Source organism: Camellia sinensis, chromosome 1 (genome assembly GCF_055761805.1).
Source record: "Camellia sinensis isolate YWXY chromosome 1, ASM5576180v1, whole genome shotgun sequence".
NCBI lineage: Eukaryota > Viridiplantae > Streptophyta > Magnoliopsida > Ericales > Theaceae > Camellia > Camellia sinensis.
This window is the reverse complement of record NC_138961.1, coordinates 73,127,034-73,150,137: the sequence shown is the minus strand read 5'-3', so window position 1 is coordinate 73,150,137 and position 23,104 is coordinate 73,127,034. Positions and strand designations below refer to the sequence as shown.

General features: G+C 35.6%; 4 protein-coding genes across 5 annotated transcripts in view; all 4 read right to left on the bottom strand.

Annotated features, from left to right (window-relative positions):
* Window positions 1-2,850: 2,850 nt before the first annotated feature.
* LOC114289107 (uncharacterized) lies at window positions 2,851-4,243 on the bottom strand. The gene is made up of 2 exons (XM_028232763.2): window positions 4,155-4,243; window positions 2,851-4,075 (listed from the first exon to the last, which is right to left on the bottom strand). The coding sequence occupies exons 1-2, from the start codon at window positions 4,241-4,243 to the stop codon at window positions 2,851-2,853; spliced, it is 1,314 nt and encodes a 437-aa protein (XP_028088564.2).
* Window positions 4,244-4,462: 219 nt separating this feature from the next.
* Window positions 4,463-5,227, bottom strand: LOC114289097 (uncharacterized). The gene has a single exon (XM_028232753.2). It carries the CDS (start codon window positions 5,225-5,227, stop codon window positions 4,463-4,465), a length of 765 nt encoding a protein of 254 aa, XP_028088554.2.
* Window positions 5,228-12,387: 7,160 nt separating this feature from the next.
* LOC145801954 (uncharacterized) lies at window positions 12,388-13,912 on the bottom strand. Its single transcript, XM_082893944.1, has 3 exons — window positions 13,417-13,912; window positions 13,218-13,300; window positions 12,388-13,131 (listed from the first exon to the last, which is right to left on the bottom strand). Exons 1-3 carry the CDS (start codon window positions 13,910-13,912, stop codon window positions 12,388-12,390), a joined length of 1,323 nt encoding a protein of 440 aa, XP_082750070.1.
* Window positions 13,913-19,390: 5,478 nt separating this feature from the next.
* LOC114289088 (structural maintenance of chromosomes protein 6B) overlaps window positions 19,391-23,104 on the bottom strand; it is a 125,332-nt gene continuing 121,618 nt past the window's right edge. For both annotated transcript variants that reach the window (XR_014336165.1, XM_082879520.1), the window contains exons 26-28: window positions 22,605-22,702; window positions 22,375-22,469; window positions 19,391-19,666 (exon numbers count right to left, since the gene is read on the bottom strand). Coding sequence is in view for 1 of the 2 variants with exons in the window: in XM_082879520.1 (XP_082735646.1) it covers window positions 19,609-19,666; window positions 22,375-22,469; window positions 22,605-22,702 (251 nt within the window). In the remaining variant the exon portion in view is untranslated. The remainder of the gene's footprint in view (window positions 19,667-22,374; window positions 22,470-22,604; window positions 22,703-23,104) is intronic.

Sequence of the window (23,104 nt, the reverse complement as noted above, 5' to 3'; positions counted from 1 at the left end):
TTATCAGTTCTATCATTCTTTCCATTCTTTCCATTCTTACCTCGGTAGACGAGGATTCAGGTTCATTTGCATTGTCCATTTCACTATAAGCAGTTATAACAGTTATAGCAATTGTAACATATCCGGTTGCATATTTAGACAGTTATCACATCAACATGTATTCAGTCATAACATAGCCACACACTTTTCAAGTTCATGAAATGCCCTAATCACTTTTCTAGGACACCCTATAGCACATTTGGATACGTGTGTGCGGTATAACTCGTGGTTAAGTATCGCTCTGATACCACTCTGTCACGACCCAAACCCGGCCCTATGGGTTTAGTACCGTAACCGGCCAGTAATCTGAGATTACCGAAGGCCTGCAGAACAGTAATACAGTAAAACAGAGTACAGGGCCTGGCGGAAGCCAATACAGTAAATGAATAATGTCCATTGAGCTGTGACAGTCTGCATGCCAAAAAGATTTTTCATGCATTTACATATACAAACAGTACAGTCTATACAAAATTTACAGTCACACAGTACAGGGACCTAATCCCTCGATAGCAGTACGGTAAACATTCAGTCTATACAGAACAGTTAGACAGTACAGAAGGGGAATTCCTAAAACACCCCTAAGCCTTAGCAGATAGGCTCGGAACCTCGCAGTGAGGCACATAGGCTGGCTTGACAAAACTGGAGTCTAACCCACGCTCCTAGCTCCGGTCTGGTGGCTGAGCACTTACATATATATATATAAACAGTGAGCTAAAGCCCAGTGAATAACATAATGCGTAAAGGGGTTAAGAATGAATGTCCTCACAGTAATGAAATCAGTTCATTAAACAATACTTCAGTCTTTCGGCCAGAACAGTTATTCAGTCATATGTGGTACATCCATTAGCATAGCAGTAAACAGTAGGTCTTAAAGACCGAACAGTAATGATGGCCATCAGTCAGTAAACAGTAGTGGTTCCACGAGGGAACCGACAGAGATCTCTGTAACAGTAACAGTAACAGTAACAGTAGATGCCAAGGATGCCACAGTACAGTTTAGAATATAGGACATACATTCATTCAGTAAACAATATCAGTTCAGTAAACAGTTCAGTTCAGTATTCAGAAGATAATCATTTGAACATATCTTTACACAATTGTTACTCACAGAGTTTGGGCTACAGTAGGCTAGAGCGTGTCTCCCCAGTCGCCAACCCTACATAGTTAACAGATTGAACACACTAAGCTACACAGCTGGGAAAGATAATAATTTAACCCCTAATGCCTCGGTGTGTTCTACATCTATATCCTCAACAAGATGTCTACAATTAGGCCTAAGAATGCCTAGAATGAGATGAGGATGCAAAGATGCACATTTAAAAGCATTTTCAGAAAAACAGAGTCCCGTTCGAGCGCAGGTTTCCCCGCTCGAGCGGTCATGCAATAAAGGTACACGCTCGAGCGTAAACTTTCCCACTCGAGCGTACTGTAAAAGTACTGGATGGGCGAAATCTCCGCTCGACGCCCGCTCGAGCTTGAGACATGACTTCACTCGAGCGCCCAATCCTCCGCTCGAGCGGACTGTAAAACAGTGCAGAGAGATACTGGATGCTCGGATTCCACGCTCGAGCGGCACTTCCCCGCTCGAGCGGAAGTGCGAAATCTGGAAAACCCAGATTGCACCTCCAAGCTCAAAACCAAGTTGTTAACAACTCAAACCGGTCCTCTTGGGCTCATTTTCTGGAAAACTCTTATAAACATATAGAATATCATAGTTCAAAGCTCAATTTGAGAAATCAAAGCCCAAGGGTTTTTAATTCAAACCCAATTTCAAACCATTTTCCAAGAACAATCCTCAAACATGACATGCAAACATGCATGAATTCAAATCATTTCAAAGCTTCAATTTGATGCTCTAAGGAGCCAATTCTTTTCAAAACATGGTGAAATCATGGACTTAAACATGATTATGAACATGCATGTAACCTTTTGCCATGAAAACAACTCAAACATCTACAATACAAACATGCATGCATGAAATGAGCTTCAAATCAACAACAATGAGCCAAAATATGACTTAGTTCTACAATGAAGCATGACTCATGCAAGAACTAGCTCAATGGCAACAATAAGAAGGTGAGTTTCCTACCTTAGTCTTGTATTCAAGGTTTAGGGGCTCAAATGTGAAATCTACACTTCAATCCAAGCAATTCTTCAAGATAAATTCCAAGTTCTCTCACTCTCTCCCTCTCTTGGTCGGCTAGAGCAAGAAAATGGCTGAGCAAAATGTTGCCTAAGTGTATATTGAGGCTCAAATATGTTATATTGAGTGGGCCACTAAGGGTGGCAAAATGATAATTAAGTCCAACTCTTTAATTAGCTTAATTTAATCTAATTTAATCATACCTAATCACTTTTCAGGTAAATACACCATAAAATCACATTAATCATGAGGATCATAAAACATTAATCAATTCCGGATTCGGCCACCGATAAGGCCTTCAATTAGCAGTTTAAACATAAAACATGAACAGATCAAACAAACAGTCAACAGATAAAATGCAATTCAAACAGATGTATTCATTCCATTCAGTTTCAATTTCGGTCAGTCAGTTCAATACTTTTAATCAGTTCAATTACCAGTCATGATCAATTCAGTTTAACGGTAATCGATGGTTATCGGCAATCAATCAGTCATTAATCGGTAACCAGTATGAGGGTTGTTACAGCAAGGGTGACGGCATTTTTGCCAATTAGTGGCTATAAGAAGAACTGGATGGCTTGACTGTAACAAAACCTGCACCAAATGTCAATTGAGTTAGTGGTCATACCTCATAACTTCTTGTATATGCACAAATTGATAAATTTCTGTTATACTTGGACGAAATGATTTCCGTTGACAAACCCAATGGCAATCTCACATTTATCAAGTTGAGGTACTGGCACTGTTCTAAGAGGTAAAAATGTGAGACATTGTTGTAATGACAAGTGGTATAACACAAGATTGTAGCACGATGCAACAAGATGCCCTATGTCTGGCATAGTCATCCAATGTGAGTATCCAGGACTATTTTCAAAGTATGACAATATGCTTGTCAATTCTTCAAACCTTTCGTAGGACCCATAAAATGTAATGTATTCCTCTTTGTGTGTATGCAGCTCACCCAACAGATCACGCCTAACCTGAGCCCAATCATCTTCTGTATGACCAATTGAAGCAACTATAGCCTTGAAACCACAATTCCCATATGCAGCTACATCCTTGACAAACTTAATGTATGGTTTCAACCCAGAAGGGAAAACATCAACATATGCACCAGGTTTCACTGTTCTAGTAATATATACCTTCACTTTCGCATTCACCTTCTCTTTTCCCTTAACAGATCGCTTTTTCTTGGTTTCTAGAGTAGAAGCTAATGTAGTGATTTGAGTGTCCCTAGGTGAGAAGAAATCATGTCCAGATTGCACCAACTCAAATGCACACGGGTCACGACGGGTAGAAACATTGATCTTCTTATGATCCCCAGGATGTGTTTTGGGCTTCACCTCCGGCTCAACAAGAAAAGTGCTTCCCGAATATACAATCTCTATCAACTTCTTCAAAAGCTCTAACCGCATGGTTCTATCACTTTCATTAAACTTGTTTATAAATAACTCTACTTTTGCATGACAACTCACCTCCGTTTCCTCTTCTTTCTTGCATATGGAGATATGAAGTTGCCTCCACTGTGAGTGTATAGTAGCAAGTGGTATAGGATGATCTTGTCTGATGTAGTCAACAATCTCATGGGCACAAAGTAAACCATGAGTGTGGCGAAGGACGCATCCACAAGCTTCAACATCAATACCAATGGAATTGGCTCTCTTACTCTCTACAACCAAATACTCTAATGCAGAGATAGACACATTACTCCGCAGCTCCCTGAACTGAGAAGGTTTAAATTGATGTTGCACAACAGTTAGACTTTTCTCAAATGAAGCCTTGATATTAGTGTATTGCAACTCAAGCAGACTGTGTATTTTCTTAAATGATGCCTGAAATGAGACTTGATATGAACCCAATTGTCTTTTAAGTTTTGCATGTGCACTCTCAGCCCTGTTCAATTCAATGTAAGTCAAATTAAAATCAAGTACATGACACTTATTAATAACATATTGAACAAAAGTAATCTTACCGGTTCGTTGTAACATTGCCACAATGCATACACGTGTCTGTCCATGCCGCCACAAATTTCTCTTTATAAGGAACCAACCAAGTATCCATGACGTATTTGACTGCATCAGGATAACTACTGAATTTCTTAAGTAATGATTTAAGACGCTCATCGTATTGAATTTCAAAAGATGAATACACTAAAGAGTTCCACTCATGGTTGAACTTCTTCTATTTCTGCTGTGTCTCAAACATTTTCTTGCATTTGGCCAATACATTCTTACTGATATGCCAACGACATAATAAATGTCTGTCACTCGGGAATATCTTCTATATGGCATTCATCAAGGCTAGCTCTCTGTCAGTAACAATAATTGCTGGCACAACAAAACCATCTATGACATCACGTAATGTAGCTAACACCCACACATAGTTATCGGCCCTCTCATACTGTAAGTATGCGAAAGCTACAGGGAAAGTCATTTCAGTTGATGTCACTCCCACAATTTCAAGAAGAGGAAAACGATATATGTTGGTTTTATATGTGCAATCCATAATTAATATACGTGGAAAAGACCGAAATAAGTCCAAACTGGTAAGATGTGCCCAAAACAAGTCTGTCACAGTCATCGTGGACTCTTCAGACCGATGGCGCTCAATGTAATTATACTTGGCCAATTCACCCAATAAGTGTTGTATCTGTGATCTTCTAGCTCTCTGTACCACCCTATTTCGATGGCGTACATTGTAAATGGTTTTAAGTGTGCTTACATTGACGGCATCTCGCTGTTTCAAGGTTACTAGGATTTCTTTTGGCAGAACCATGCTCTTTGACATATCCATTAACAATGCTTTCTCATCCTTTGATAGCCTCCCCGCATATGAATGTCCCACAAGGTGCTCCGCGGGTGGATAGTTATGCAATCCGCATACTATAGTCAATGTCCATTCATCATGTGTGGTAAACCTGTGAGCCCTCATATCAAAAGCACAACCACACTTCTTTGTACCGGTTATTCTTGATGTATTGTTGCCATCATGTTTTAACTTCTTTGTCGCTCTATATTGGCTACTCCTCTCACAAGCAAGATACATCCTGGGTCTTTTTTTCCCTCCACCGTAGTCTGATGTTTTGATTACAATGACCAAACCATTTCTCTTTTCAACTTCACGTACCCAGTTGAGCAATTTATCCTTACTTTTGAATACCTACAAAGTCAAATAAATATTATCAAACATTTACATTTGTTGAGCAATTCGAAACATAATCATTATAATTTCGTAGAGTCAACCTGTTCAGTTGTGAATTGAGTAGTGTAATCCAACACAAAATCCGCGCAAACCTGACTTCCTTGAGTTGACACATATTCCTACATGTCTTGTATAACATTACTAATTTTTAATGGCATTATAAAGATTAATTTGCAATTCGAAATTGTAAATTTGGTATGCAGTTTGCAAATTTGGAATATAAAATGGGAATTTTTTTTTTTTTTTTTTACTTCATTTGGAAGTACAGTGTTGAACAAAATGCTAACTTTCGAAAGTAGTTGTCCGAATTAATTTTAAAATTTCGGAAGTTGAATGTTGTAAAAGTTAACTTATTTCGGACAACAAATTCCGAAATTAAAGACATTTTACGGACAGCAACTTCCGAAATTAAATACTTATTTCAGTAGTAGATTTCCTAATAAAATAATATAATTCGACTCTGGTTATCCAAACGACGCTGGAAAAAAAAAAAAAAACAAGAGAAACTCACATTTCCTTCGTTATGTTTCTCATAAACATTTATTTGCTGATTTTCAGAAGACAAATCCTCCATAACAATGATGAATGAGGAAGAAGCTACGAATGAGGAAGGTTGATGCTTTCCGTTCTAGCTTAATGTATAATGAATGAGGAAGGTTGATGCTTTCCCTTCTAGCTTAATGTATGATGAATGAGGAAGAATTCAACAACTTCAACAGCTTCAATGGAAGAAGCTACGAACTTGGAGCTTCAACGGATGTGAAGTTTGGATGGATGTGCATAGAGACGTTTTGAATTGGGTATGATGTCTAAAATAGTAATTTCACTTAGAGATAAAATTGTAATAAAAATAAATATCATTAAGTGTGTGTATAGAGGGGATTTGGTGTGTGTAGATAGAAGCCCCCCTAAAGTAATACAAGTCCCAAACCACAGGAACCGTTAATGTAATTCACCATTTATTTTTTTTATATATATACAAATGCGAGTTGATGAAGGGTTTATTTGTATCCGATCAACTTAATTTTTTACAAATATATTTTACTTGATATTCTTTAAAAATTGAACAATTCAAATCATTAAAACAAAATCTGAAATAATTCTTATAAACCGCACAACAGTCACCCCTATTCTAAATATACATATTAACCCACAAAATAGAGCACAGATTAATTAACGGTGGTGCTACATACAGATTAATTAACGGTGGTGTTACATATACCAATTAATGTACACACTAGTATACCACCTAGTGTTATATCATTGTTAATGATCATATCTATTATACAAATTGCAAATAATTAAATTTTTTAAAATTATGTTACATTATCTATTAATATACTAATTAATATATTAATTGATATATTTAATATTATTCATTAATTAATAGTTGCATTAATAGGCCTGATCAATATACATATTGACCGACAAAATAGAGTACAGATTAATTAATAGTTGCATTAATAGGCCTGAACTAATATGCTATATATTTATATTTATATTATAAATAAATAAAATAGAGTCCAGCTACTCTCTCTCTCTCTCTCTCTCTCTCTCTCTCTCTCTCTCTATTATCTTAGTGAGATTTGTATGCAGTGTAAGATCTTAGTTGGGTTCACGAAGATTTGCCGGTCACATGCATTTCTTTGTAGTTATTTTACACACCTCACATGTATGTATCTATCTGTATGGTTTTGTTGTTTGTTTTATGAGCAATAATACTATGCAAATTAATAATATATATATATATATATATATTTTTTTTAATTTTAAATTTAGGACTTAAGCGCTGATTATATGTTTAAAGTGTCCTGATTCAGAATTCAAAACTTTATGATAGCAAGCATGACCCATCAGTAATTTTTTCATATTAGATTTTCTAATTTATTTATTTATTTATATTTTTACTATTATTTTTTGGATAAATTACACTTACACCTTTTGAGATTTCTATTTAATACAGATTTTTTCTTCACTTTTGAAAAATTATACTTACCCTCATGTCAGATTAAAATGGTGTATTTGCCCTTAGCCTTTGTATATATAAAATAATAAAATAATATTGATATTTTGTTCATATCATTTCAAGAGAAATAACAATCATCTTCTTTAGTTTAACTCACACAAATACATATTTTTTTAAAATATTTTTTTGCGTATTTTTATATTTACAGAATATTTTTTTAATATTTTAAATAATTTTTTTATTTTCTAGATATACCTAATCTAAATATACTTAAAAGTATAATATTTTGTAATTTTTTTTAAATTCACCAAATACAAAATATAAAAATTCAGTAATACTGTAATAAATGTGAATGAAGGTATTTGGTAATATTGTAATAAATGTGGGTGAATAGACAAGAAAGAAAAATATTAGTGGAAATGAAAATAAATTTTTTTATTCATATATAAAAATTTATACAAAAAAATTATAAAAATGTTGTGATAGTAATGTCGTAAATATAAATAATGTTTATGAGTATTTTGCTTTAAAGTGAAAGGCCACCATTAAATTATATCATTGTGTTTGAAAATTTTATATAAAATTTTTATTTGTATATCATCACTCAATAAAAATATGTTCAAGTAGAATTTAATGATGAAAAATTATATAATGTAGTTATGATGCAAAATGATTATTTAAAAAAATTTAGTGTATTACATTAGTAATTCAAAGGATAATTTATAATGAGATTATAAATCTCAAAAAAAAAAATGTAATTTTTTAAACCTAAAAAAAATTTATATTAAATAGAAACATCAAGAAGCGTTAATGTAATTTACCTTTGTTATTCGACCCGTCTCGGAAGTTTCAAAAACAAATTTGCTGAGGACATAGAAAATAAATAAATAAAGAAATAAATAAATAAATTACAAAATACTACAGACATTAAAAACAATCACAAAATAAATACAATGGTTATACACCCTTTTGTCTATTATGTGACTTTTCAGTGTCGCTAGCAATTCTCTTCAAAAAAAAAAAAAAAAAAATCTCTTATCATAATGGAATATTTCTAATTTATATATGTTCATCCATCTGGGAGCATCTATTTACACACACCAAATACTCTCTTTGCACATCCTTCTCATTACACACACCAAAAAAAATTAATTCTTAATTAGTTTACTCACTACACACACGGTTCATTCCACATTTACCCTCATACACACACAGACACACATCCCCGACCCCAAACCCAGCTCTCTCAACGGTGCAAATACACACACTCATTGAAGCTGAGCTACATCTTCAACCTTGAGGATATACACACCCATTGAAGCTTACCGTGTGCAAATACATTGAAGCATTCCATCACATAGAAGCTTACCGTGTGCAACCCAGGTGTGCAAATACATTGAAGCATTTCATCCACAAAGCTGCATCCCATTGAAGCATTCCATCACATTTTCATCCTCATTAGGTGAGTTTACTTTTGAATCATTAAGGTTGAAGATTTGCAACGTAAAGTTTTGTTTTTTTCATTTTGAAAACGAACGAAGGCCCACGGATCGTAAACAAACCGTTCAGAACTGGGTTTCCGAAATTAAGGAATTTGTTCGGAAGTAGGAATCCAAAATTGATGATTTATTTCAACAGTAGGTTTCTGAAACTTTTTGATTATTTTGGCAGTCAACTTCCGAATACATTAAATTCAAACAACAATCAACTTCCAAAATTAATTTTTTGTTTCAGATTTCAACTTCCGAACAGTATATATACTTTCGGTATTCAACTTCCAAACAGTGTTTTTTTTCCCCTCTCTCTCTCTCTCTCCCTTCTTTTGTGTATTATTTTTACATTTGTGGTAATCTCATATTGAGCTTCAATGGGTACTAACATGGAATTGAAAAATGGTATAGCTTTGTTTGGGGATAGAATTAGGGAATAAGAGCATTAGTAATGCACTAGCATCGATTATTTTTTTTTTAATTTTATTTTGTTTGGGTATATTAATTTTTGCAGAGAATATGGATTTTGAATATCAACAACGTATCCCACCTACTGCTTCAAATAGACGACGTCGTGAATTGGATGTTGACCATGAACGGGGACAAGGGCGTGGGCGAGGATGAGGTCGAGGTCGTGGTCGAGGTCGTGATCCAGTTTCGGTAGAATATGATATCCCCAGTGCCAGTCAAAGTAGAAGCCGAAGCCAAAGACTTGTTGAAGGTGATGATATGCCTGACATTGTTGTGGAGGACGCCTCTTTACCCGATTCTCCTACTGTCTAGGAAGAGTACCTTACTCATGCTTTTTCAGGTGGACCGACTGATCCATCAACATTGCAGAGTTTCAATAGTCATGTGGCTGCAGCTATTTGGCACGGGGAGGTAAACATTTCTCAGTAAAAGTAAAATTCATTTGTATATGAGTTTTTTTTTTTTTTTTTTTTTTTTTTTTTTCTGTTGTATGGTAGTTTCTAATGAGATATCATTTGTGTTATAGGAACGAGGGCCCCTAAAGTGTCATAATCACTCTTCCAAGATCCTTGCATGGCCATGGTGGTCTGTAGAGAACAACACCAGATTCAAAGCCATTATTGAGCAGTCTGGGCTATCACAGTTAGCTCGTTGCACTTATCGGTTCGTCAACAAGCTTTTAATCTCCAGTTTTGTTGAGAGATGGCAACCTGAGACGAACACATTTCACATGACAGTTGGTGAGATGACCTTGACCCTGGATGATGTTGGCACTATTCTTGACCTTCCCATTGTAGGCAAATCAGTCAACGTACCAGATGTGACAGATCATCATGGAGTTACATTACTCGTTTATGGCTTGGGGATTACTGAACGTGCAACATATGAAGAGGTTTCTTCTGCTGGTGGCAATTCAGTCAGGCTTGAGTGGTTGCGAAGTCAGTTTGCTGGTGTCACAGATTCAGACCCCGAGGAGGCTATACAGTGCGCTGCTAGAGCTTATTTATTGTTTCTGTTAGGATGTACACTCTTCAGTAACAAGAGTAGTGGTAGGGTTCCTGTTGTTTACCTTGGCTTATTGATGGATTTGGGATCCATTCATACTTACGCCTGGGGTGCTGCTGCATTAGCATTTTTATACAGACAGTTGGGGTATGCTAGCCGGTCTGGGGTTAAGCAAATGGGTGGTTATATGACTCTTTTGGAGGCGTGGATTTATGAGCACTTCCGAGCATTCCGACCTCACCAGAACATGGGTTACAATGAAGACATGCCACACGTGTACCATTGGGCATCTAGGAGAGAGGCGGGTTCCTCTATTGATCATTTGAAATCTTTTCGAGCCGAGCTTGACAGTTTGGTGGCTACTGATGTAAGTTTACTCATCCTAAGATAATTTTAATACTTTCCATTTATCTTACCCTTTATATACTTTAATTCAAAAACACTTTACGTTTACAGGTTATTTGGGATCCATACCACAGCTGCAGAGACCGGCATCCATGTAACCCAGTTACGTTCTACCATGGATGCTTAAAGTTCTTAGACGTTGTCGAACCCTATCATCCAGATAGAGTTCTGAGGCAGTTTGGCAGGGTTCAAACCATCCCAGATGCACCGCTAGCTCCCAGTCGTGGTGCGTGAGGCAACATATCCGCACGATATACAGTCATGTATAGATACTTGGATAGGATCTGGGAGGCTTGGGATAACCACGTGTTATCTGAGCAACGGAGGAGCACACCAGTTCGTCAGCCTTGGGAATGTGTATCGGGTTACATGGATTGCTATAAGAATATCACGCACCTATATGTTGAGCACACTGATGAACCGCGTGTCCATGACCATCAGGATTTCAGCGAACATGCAGATGTAATCTATTATCCTCTCTTATGCATATGTAACTTACTTTTTATTTTCTGATATGTTCCCTAAAATGTGATATTCTTTTCAAATGCAGCGTATTGCACATGCACTGCAAATTTCACATCCTATTATTGACGCTGGTTATGAGAAGGGGATTCGATATCCTTATCGACTTTACCAGGCTATCGAGAGTATGACGCATGTCCTTGAAGGTCAGCACATTGACGAAGCTGGACCTAGTTCTGCTGGAGGTCGCTTTCCATCTTCGACATTGACATACAGTTGTAGGCCTAGGCGTAGGCATACAGCTGATTCGTGACATGTTATTTTGTTACATGTTATTTTGTTAGTTGATGAATTTTTTTTGGTGTTTTTTGTAAGATGACATTGTTGTAATGGTAACAGTGGTTAATATTTTCTTATTAGAATGGAATGGCAACAATGGTATTGTAATGACATTTTATTATTAGAATGGAATGATAACAATGGTCGTTGATTTTGTAAATGATATTTTCTTATTACAATGGAATGATAACAATGGTCAATAGCATTCAATCCACATTGCAAAACATAACACAACAACATCAAAAATACATCCATTAATTTCTTCCATAATTCTAACATTGTCAAATGCATACATGTGTCATGCGACATCAACAACATCAAAAGTCTCTCGAGTAGCTACATTATCATGAATAATGTCCTTGAAATGTTGAATGTGACGCACATATGCATCATCCCAGTCGACAGCGCAAGGGTGACGGTATTTTCTCCAATTAGTGGCAATAGGAGGAATTGGATGGCTTGGCTGCAACAAAACCTGCACCAAATATCAATTGACTTAGTGGTCATACCTCATAACTTCTTGTACATGCACAAACCCAATTGATAAGTTTCTGTTATACCTAGACGAAATGATTTCCGTTGACAAACCCAATGGCAATCTCACGTCTATCAAGTTGAGGTACTGACACTGTTCTAAAAGGTAAAAAGGTGAGATATTGCTGTAAAGACAAGTGATATAACACAAGATTGTAGCATGATGCAACAAGATGCCCCATGTTTAGCATAGTCATCCAATGTGAGTATCCAAGACTGTCTTCAAAGTATGACAATATGCTTGTCAATTCTTCAAACTTTTCATAGGACCCATAAAGTGTAATGTATTCCTCTTTGTGTGTGTGCTGCTCACCCAATAGATCACGCCTAACCTAAGCCCAATCATCTTCTGTATGACCAATTAAAGCACCTATAGCCCTGAAACCACAATTCCCATCTGCAGCTACATCCTTGACAAACTTAATGTATGGTTTCAACCCAGTAGGGAAAGCATTAACATATGCACCAGGTTTCATTGTTCTTGTAATGTATACCTTCCCTTTCGGATTCACCTTCTCATTTCCCTTAACAGGTCGCTTCTTCTTGGTTTGTAGAGTAGAAGCTAATGTAGTGATTTGAGTGTCCCTAGGTGAGAAGGAATCATGTCCCGATTGCAACAACTCAAATGCACACGGGTCACAACGAGTAGAAACATTGATCTTCTTATGATCCCGAGAACGTGTTTTGGGCTTCACCTCCGACTCAACAAGAAAAGTGCTTCCCGGATATACAATCTCTTTTAACTTCTTTAAAAGCTCCAACTGCAGGGTTCTATCACTTTCATTAAACTTGTTCACAAACAACTCTACTTCTATATGACAAGTCACCTCTGTTTCCTCTTTTTTCTTGCATATGGAGATATGAAGTTGCCTCCACTGTGAGTGTATGGTAGCAAGTGGTATAGGATGATCTTGTCTAATGTAGTCAGCAATCTCATGGGCACAAGGTAAACCATGAGTGTGGCGAAGGACGCATCCATAAGCTTCAACATCAATACCAATGGAATTGGCTCTCTTACTCTTTACAAGCAAATACTCCAATGCAAAGATAGACACATTACCTCGTAGCTCCCTGAACTGAGAAGGTTTAAATTGATGTTGCACAACAGTTAGACTTTTCTCAAATGAAGCCTTGATATCAGTGTGTTACAACTCAAGCAGACTGTGTATCTTCTCAAATGATGCCTGAAATGAGACTTGACATGAACCCAATTGTCTTTTAAGTTTTGCATGTGCACTCTCAGCCCTGTTGAATTTAATGTAAGTCAAATTAAAATCAAGTACATGACACTTATTAATAACATATTGAAGAAAAGGAATCTTACCGGTTCGTTGTAATATTGCCACAATGCATACACGTGCCTGTCCATGCCGCCACAAATTTGTCCTTGTAAGGAACCAACCAAGTATCCATGACGTATTTGACTGCATCAGGATAACTACTGAATTCCTTAAGTAACGATTTAAGACGCTCATCGTATTGAATTTCAGAAGATGAATACACTAAAGAGTTCCACTTATGGTTGAACTTCTCCCATTTCTGTTGTGTCTCAAACATTTTCTTACATTTGGTCAATACATTCTTACTGATATGCCAACGACATAGTAAATGTCTGGCACTCGGGAATATCTTCTGTATGGCATTCATCAAGGCTAGCTCTCTGTCAGTAACAATAACTGTTGGCACAACAAACCCATCCATGACATCACGCAATGTAGCTAACACCCATACATAGTTATCGACAATCTCATACTGTAAGTATGCGAAAGCTACAGAGAATGTTATTTCAGTTGATGTCACTCCCATAATTTCAAGAAGAGGAAGCTGATATCCGTTGGTTTTAAATGTGCAATCCATAATTAATATACGTTGGAAAGACCAAAATAAGTCCAAACTGGTAGGATGTACCCAAAACAAGTCTGTCACAGTCATCGTGGACTCTTCAGACCGATGGCGCTCAATGTAATTATACTTGGCCAATTCACCCAATAAGTGTTGCATCTATGATCTTCCAGCTCTCTGTACCACCCTGTTTCGATGGCGTACATTGTAAATGGTTTTAAGTGTGCTTACACTGAGGGCATCTTGCTGTTTCAAGGTTACTAGGATTTCTTTTGGCCGAACCATGCTCTTTGACATATCCATTAACAATGCTTTCTCATCCTTTGATAGCCTCCCCGCATATGAATGTCCCTCAAGATGCTCCGCAGGTGGATGATTATGCAATCCGCATACTACGGTCAATGTCCATTCATCATGTGTAGTAAACCTGTGAGCCCTCATATCAAAAGGACAACCACACTTCTTCGTACCGGTTATTCTTGATGTATTGTTGCCATCATGTGTTTAACTTCTTTGTTGCTCTAAATTGGCCACTCCTCTCACAAGCAAGATACATCCTGGGTCTTTTTTTCCCTCCACCATAGTCTGATATTTTGATTACAATGACCAAACCATTTCTCTTTCCAACTTCACGTACCCAGTTGAGCAATTCATCCTTACTTTTGAATACCTACAAAGTTAAATAAATATTATCAAACATTTACATTTGGTGAGCAATTCGAAACATAATCATTATAATTTCGTTGAGTGAACCTATTCAGTTATGAATTGAGTGGTGTAATCCAACACAAAATTTGCGCAAACCTGACTTCCTTGAGTTGACACATATTTCTGCATGTTTTGTATAACATTACAAATTTTTAATGGCATTATAAAGATTAATTTGCAATTCGAAACTGTAAATTTGGTATACAGATTGCAAAATTTTTTTTTTACTTCATTCGAAAGTAGTTGTCCGAATTTATTTTCAACTTTCGAAAGTTGAATGTTGTAAAAGTTAATTTTGTTCGGACAACAACTTCTGAAATTAAATAATTTGTTCGAACAACAACTTCCGAAATTTATTACTTTGTTTGGACAACAACTTCCGAAAATAAATAATTATTTCGGTGGTAGATTTCCGAACCAAATAACACAATTCGGCTCTGGTTATTCGAACGACGCTGGAAAAAAAAAAATGAAAGAAACTCACATTCCTTTCGCTATGTTTCTCATAAACACTTATTTGCTGATTTTCAGAAGGCAAATCCTCCATAACAATGATGAATGAGGAAGAAGCTACGAATGAGGAAGGTTGAGAAGCTATGAACTTGGACCTTAATAGAAGAAGCAAAACTTTGAACTTGAAGAATGAGTGCTTTCACTTCTAGCTCAATGAAAGAAGCTGAACTTGGAGCTTAATGAATGAATGCATTCACTTCTACCACAATGGAAGAAGCCGAACCTGGAGGAGCTTCAGCTTCAACGTGAAGTCTGGATGTGTGCATTGAGACTTTTGAATTTGGTAGATGTCTAAAATAGTAATTTCACTTAGGGATAAAATTGTAATAAAATTAAATATCATAAAGTGTGTGTATTGAGGGGATTAGGTGTGTGTATATAGAAGCTCTCATCAGTTTTGTTCTAACTTTGTCATTTCTGGCTGAAATATTTAAAATGCCCTTTCTTATAAATATATTAAATGTCTTTTAACTCCAACTTTGTAATTGGATTCAATCAACTCCAAAAACTAAAGGGCAAAGTTTATTTTACCGATATTTGAAAATAAATCATATAAGCTCATGTGATTTGTGAACAAAAACATACCTTTAACAATTTAAACTAAACCAAATCAAATCAAACCAAATCTTAAGTCCTATCAAATAGGGTTGGCTGCATGAATCCTTCTTCTTCATTTGACTCTATCCAAAGTCATATCGTTAGTCAAATTAAGGAGACTTATATCTCTATTTACTACACTAGACCATGTCAATCTGGTTTACTCCTTCCCCTAATACTTTCATATATCATCACTGTATCGCATCTCTTCACTACCGTCTCCGTTGGTCTCTGTTGTATATGACTAAACCATCTCAATATATTCTTCCTCAACTTATGTTCTATCAGTATTACTCCTATCTATTCTCGAATATACTCATTCCTAACTTTGTTTTTTTTAGTCTTGCCACACATCCACCTTTGCATGCTGGTCTAATAACTGTTTTATAAAACTTTTCTTTTAATTTAGTGGGTACTCGTTTATCGCACAGTACCTTAGATAGACTCCTCCACTTAAAGTACTATGCCTTAATTCTATGGACCACATCTGCTCCAGTCTCCCCATCCGTTGGAATAATCAATTATAAATAACAAAAATGTTTACTCTTAGGCAGTGCTTAGTCCTCAATCTTCACTTCTCTGCTTCTATTGTTACTGTTACTAAAATTACATTCCATGTACTTTATTTTAGTTCTGTTTATCCTAAATCCTTTAGATTCAAATGCTTCTTTCCAAGTCCCCAACTTAGTATTAACTCATTCTATAATCTCATCCACTAACACAATATCATCTGCAAAAAACAAACACCATGGCACATCATTTTGGATATTTCTCGTTAACACATCTAAGCAAAAAGATAAGGACTTAACTCTTAGTATAACCCTACAGTAATTGAAAATTCACTTGTCTCTCCAGCCAAAGATCTAATAGTGGTCACCACACATTTGTAGATATCCTTAATCACATTAATGTAATCTTGTCACCCATTTCTTCTCTAACACCTACCAGATTATATCCCAAGACATTTTATCAAATGCTTTCTCAAGGTCGACAAAAATCATATGAATGTCTCTTTTCTTTTCTTTATATTTTTCTATTACTCTTCTCAAAAGGTAGATCGTTTCTATTATTGACCTATCAACCATAAACCCAAATTGATTCTTTGACACCTCTGTTATAACTCGCAATCAACATTCTATTACTCTCGTCGACACTTTCATTATATGACACACTAGCTTGATTCTTCTATAGTTGTTGCAATTCTGGACATTTTCTTTATTCTTATAAATTGGTACTAAGATACTTTTCCTCTACTCCTGTAGCATTCTCCTAATCAACAAAATCTTATTAAATAACAAAGTCAACCAAGCCACCCCCTTCTTACCCAAACATTTCCAAGCTTCGATAAGGATATCATCGAGTCCTAAATCCTTATTTAATTTCATCTTCTTAAGTGCAATATCTACTTCAAAGTTTCTAATTCTACGATAGAACATGTAGTCTTGGTTTTCCTTATTACTGTCTACTTCCTCCCTTTTTGACCTGTTTATATGTTTATCATTTAACAATTTCTCAAAATAGTTCTTTAATCTCTCCTTCATCTCTTCACCCTTTACCAACATTTTAGAATCATCACTCTTGATGCACTTAACCTGATCAAAGTCACTTGTTTTTCTCTCTCTTATCTTAGCAAGTTTGTATATCCTCTTCTCTCCCTCCTTACTATCTAGTCTAGTATATAAGTCATCACAAGCTTTCAACTTAGTCTCTCTCACTATTTTTTGATCTCCTTATTAGCCAATCTGTAACTCTTAAGTTTTTCACAGTTTTATTATTCTATCACTTTTTAAAAGCACTCTTTTTTCGTCTTTATTATCGCTTAAACCTCTTCCCTTCACCACCAAGTTTCCCTAGAGTTAGGTCTTTTTTCTTTTGACTCTCCAAGAACTTCTCTTGAGATTCTCCTTATACAATTGACTATCAAGTTTCATATAGTGTTAGAACCATCTTCCAAGTCCTAAGTATCTTTTTTATTCATTCTATTCTTAAATATTTCTAATTTATCTTCTTTTAGGCCTCGCCATCTCGTCCTACGACGTCCACTATCCTTCCTAACTTGGTATTTCCCTTTACAGCATAAATTTAATACCAAAATCTTATATTAAGACGTTAGGCTCTCTCTAGAAATCAACTTACAGTCGTTGCATTTTACTAAAAAGTAATATATTTAGCTCCTAATTAGCCTACTCTTAAAGGTTACCATATTCTACTTTCAGATCAGAAGCTAACGCAAAATCTAAAATATTTTCTTCAGTCACACCCTTTTATATCCTAATTTACCTATTCATACATGGCCGTTAAAATCACCACCTATAAAGAGCTTTTTCCTATGGATATCTCCTGTAATACTTCATCCATTTGGTCTAAAAAATCTCTTTTAGTTTGATTATCTAGTTCTACTTGGGAGTCGTATGCACTAATAACGTTCATTATATTCTTTCCAATAGCTAGTATAACTAACATAATTCTATCATCCTTTCCAATGATCGTAATTACATTTTATACAAGACCAAAATAGCCATTGTACATAACTAAACTCATTTTTTAGACCGTGGCCATTTTTTAAAATTGAAAATAAAGTGTGATTTACCCCTATTATAATTAGATATAAGCACATAATCTCCCCACACACCTATTTCACACTTACTGCTAAAAATGACAATTTCTAATACTACACTTTATTTCACAAATCCCAGAATTAAGTAATTATTTCTAAATGATGAGCGAACAACACATGGAGTAAACAATGAGGGATAATTTCAAGTTTTCCAAAAAATAAAAGTATTATAAGCCATTTTCATAGTATAATAGTAAGAACAATTCACCCACGAGAAAAACGTCCTGCATGTAAATTGAGTTCAAAATTTTCAATGAGTTTTTCTCAATTGTTTTTTTTCCCGATTGAGTATTTATATTTACACCTTGAAAACCAAAACTGAGCTATCATGTTTGGTTGGAATTACTCATTCAATCCTACTCTTATGTTTGGAGCCAATTAAGCATAGATCAATCATGATTTAAGCCACATTAGCGTTGTGTCACATCTGTTATAACTTCCTTCTGCCTCTATACTTCTTTTTCTTGAATTGATGCCAGTTTCAGCTCTTTCAAGAAAACGATAGAGAAGATCGCTTCCATTTCTAAAAATATTTACGCTTCTTTGAGGACCTTCAATAATACTCCTGATCTTTGCATTTGATCAACAAATTTAGTCAATCAGACTTAGCCAACAAGTTTTCCCTATTTTTTAAGGTGTTCGAATGAACTTTTGATGATTTACATAGTTTTCAAGAGCTGCCAAAACATTTTAACAAAGTTTTCCAAGTGACATACTCGAGAGTTGGTTCCCTTTTGTTTGAAAAAATTGCTATGTTTCATTTCCAAAGGTAGCTACGAGCAAATGGAACATCTTTCAAGAGTACCAAGACAGTCACATGAATATGTGATGTGATGGACCAAAAAAATCTGTGATTCCTAATGGAATACGTAACAATGTTAAACCAGTGCTTCTGGTTACACCAGGAGCCGTTGCATCAGGTGCCAAAGCATGGATACTCGTTCGTGTACAAATGTGCAATGTAGAAGGATTGGACCCGGTACCAAGCGGGCTCGAGTGCCTCTTTTTTTCTTGACAATGCATAGTGTAAAATGACAACAGTCCACAGAAAGCACCCATTCCACGCCCAAATCCACACACACACATATATATAATCTGAAGCAAATGTACTGCTTCCATCGCTAAATACAATAGATGCACTTGGCAATAAGTCTTGGACAATAAAACACCGAGAAAAAAATAATTAAAATAAACTCTCTACATATCAAGTGCAGAAAAATATATAGCATACAATCAATCAAAATATTTAAAAAGAAGAAATTGCTGCTGATGATAATCATGAACGAGGGGCCGCCATTTGCTGCCTCTTTATCCTCTCCCCCTGCTTCACCATGCTGAATCAAAAAAAGCACCAGATTTTAGTTTCATACATCTTAAATGAGAGAAGAATGTAGAGTCGAGTCTAACATCTGCTTAAGTTACAATTTAAATATCAGTTCAATGCTGCAATTATGCCCAATGATGCTAAACTGGCACATAAATTCCAAGTGTAAAGGATGAGAATCAGAACTGCTGACAATTACAAGTGATTTGCCATGGAAGAGTCCATTTATCGTATACTGGGGAATTGCCCATGGTGATGGCAAAATGGATGAAGTGTCACGTTATGCTAATCATTAGTATGGGCATCGGTGTTTATAGAAACCTAGGAAGATGAACGGTTAAGATTGTGCACTAAATGGCAGCGATGAGGTGTCATTTCTAAGAATCAGGAGACGATACCATTTGAATACCTACGAACGGCCAACACATTATCCCTGATCATAGGCAACGCCAGAAACTTCAATACAAAGTCCAATCAAAAGCTAACCAATTAACTTGACTACAAGAGAACATTTATAATTAAAAAAAGGAACCTTAAATGTACATCAATTTTTCTTGCACAGATAGAAGTAAAACATTCATTACCAACAAAGCACAGGAAAAATAAAACAGAAGACAAACATTGCAAGATTTACATGATGGTTCAGCTACCAAAATTTAATATATACATGTCAACAACAATAGATAATAAGAATTCATCATCCATAAAGACATGATCCACCAATCCATATGACAACAAAAGAGAGAACATAGATATGTATGCCTTGAACAAAATGAGATCCACAAACTTGGGATGCCAAAAATAGAGCCCAGCACCCAGGTAATAGTAAAATAAACAAAAGACACCCACATAAATAGCATATATAACAGGTAGCACTACATCAAATAAACTTGTAATTCTTCTAAAAGAGCTCTTGCATCAATGTTTCAAAAAATCAATAATGGTCAATCTTACACAATTTCCGAATCACCTTCTCCATGATTTCATGGCATCAGAACATAAACTGTACATAGTAGTTAGAATTAGTATATACTAAAGAAAATATTTATCTACTCAATAATGCTTCATAGGTTCAAGTCTGTCTTAAACATTAGAAGCACGAATTGAAATGCAGAACTGCTCAATATTAAAGATGAGGGAATTTGCTGAATTCTACTCCAAGATGCACAAGCACATCTACCACAACCAAATACATTAACATTGTTCTTGCACTTAAAATTTAACAACATTGATTAAGAAAACAAAAACCAAATCTTGAAACTGTTTAATTCATGTCAATGAAATTCACTATTTCTAAAACATAATGCAAACCCGAGTCAATGATGCGATCTGTGATGTGACGTAAATTGGTGTAATGACTGTTGAACTTGAAGTGGATAACTTGTCATCTTCTCATTTCCTTCTCTTTTACTAATAAAATCCCTTTTGTTGCTGATCGAAAAGACAAAAAAAAAAATGCTATCGTTGTACTTCAGTTGCCCTATTTTATTTTGTCAAGGCATACTAGTGCCTCTTATGCTTAACACAAGAACAACAATATTTAATGTTTGAAACCGAAAAACTCACGTGAACTTTTCCTTCCCCCTTTCCCTCTCCCTCGCTTTTCAGTCCAAGGGAAAAGTTGTGATCTATTCCTGTGATTTTGAGTTCTTGCACACATATTAAGTACCAGATAGAATAATTTATAGTTATACTATTTCATCCACAGGGCTTCTAGTCTATTCTTATGATTTTGAGTTCTTGTACACATATCAAGTAGCAGATAGAGTCACTCACAGTCATACTATTTCATCCATAGGGTTTCAAGTGCAAGGCAAAAGACCTTTGTCACTGTTGGTGAGCTTGATATGCATTCTTGGGTCTCTTTCCCAACAACTAAAGCTTTTGGTACTAGTGGTTAATATTATCACGGTATTTTAGCTCAGATTAGGTCCATTAGGAGAAGTCTTGGATTTAAGTCTCTCTGTTTGCATTTGTTTCTCCATATGTTTGGACGTTTGCATCTCCATGTTCAAGACAGGGTTGTATCATATACATTGTTGGACCAATTTCCAAGCAACTTAGCTTTGGGGACTAGTGCTAATCTATCAGTCAAAACCTATAAAACAAAGACTTTGTTCCAAAAAAAAAAAAAAAAACCCTATAAAACAAAGATGTGTGAGCTCAAGTGCACGCATATGTGTAAAATTCATGTGCGAACAAAGGATTTTACATCTTGCCCTAATAAAGACCTTTCCCAGACAATTCTTTCAGCATCAAGGAGGCCAAATGTGCTTTCACAAAAAACACAAATGTTAACCCAAAACACATCACAATGCGGAGAGATAGCAATTACTTTTTGAAATAGCAGGAACATCAAATCAAATTGTTTATACACAGACACTCCCTCTACTATCACTGAATATCACTTACTATCCCCTCAACTTCAAAACTATACATTTTAACCCCCAAATTATTATTATTATTATTTTTTTATAAATAAATAAAAAAAATCATACAAATGCCACCCTTCTAGGAGTTTCTTTCTCTCAGGCTGATTCATGCGATAAGTCCTTCAACCAACTATAAAAAATCGTACAAATGCCACCCTTCTAGAAGGAGTTTCTTTCTCTCATGATGATGCACACGATGAGTCCAACTATCCAAATGTACAGTTTTGAAGTTGAGGGGGTGCCCACATAATTAAGCCCAAGTAAAAAACAATGCTAACACCATTACCTGATGTCATGAGGAGTGATAAATATCCATTGGGATCCATGTCTCAACGAAAAATCCACAAGAGCTTCTAAGCTGATTTTCCGGCTAACGGCATCCTGAATATCAATGTAAAATAAGGAAATCATTGAAGTGGTCTTTTTTCTTCACAATTCAACAAATATAATCCATAAAACCTATTATCTGGATATCTATCTGGCATTAGCAAATGATCATTTTCAGTAAGAACTTACCATGAAGACATCAAATTCGTCCATAGCTCGAAAAGGGGCTTCTGTCATTTCATGCAGAGCTAGTGCAAAGCATAATGTAGAGTAAGAACGTTCCCCACCTAATAAACCATCAATTACAAACATCACATAAAACTTTAAAAACCAAGTGTTAGCTAAATTTTTTTATTAAGTTAGGAAGCAAGATTGTATTCTTGTATGACTCCAATGTTTAAGAAATATTCCAAGTATAGATAAAGCTTTTGTTTTTTGGTTGTGGTGAACAAAGAGGGGAGAAAGGGGTTTGGGTTTCATTTTTTCCTATTGCCTTTTTGATGTAGGACAACATTTGAAGAGTTTCTATATTTTTATTTTTACAATTTGGGAATTAGTATTTTATTAGGAATGTAGTAATTTGGTATGAATATTCCAAGAATTATTAGGTTCATTAATTTTCATTGACTTTGTTTTCCTAATTTTTAGGTTACATATTTTCCAAGAATTAGTTTAGATAGTGGTTTCCT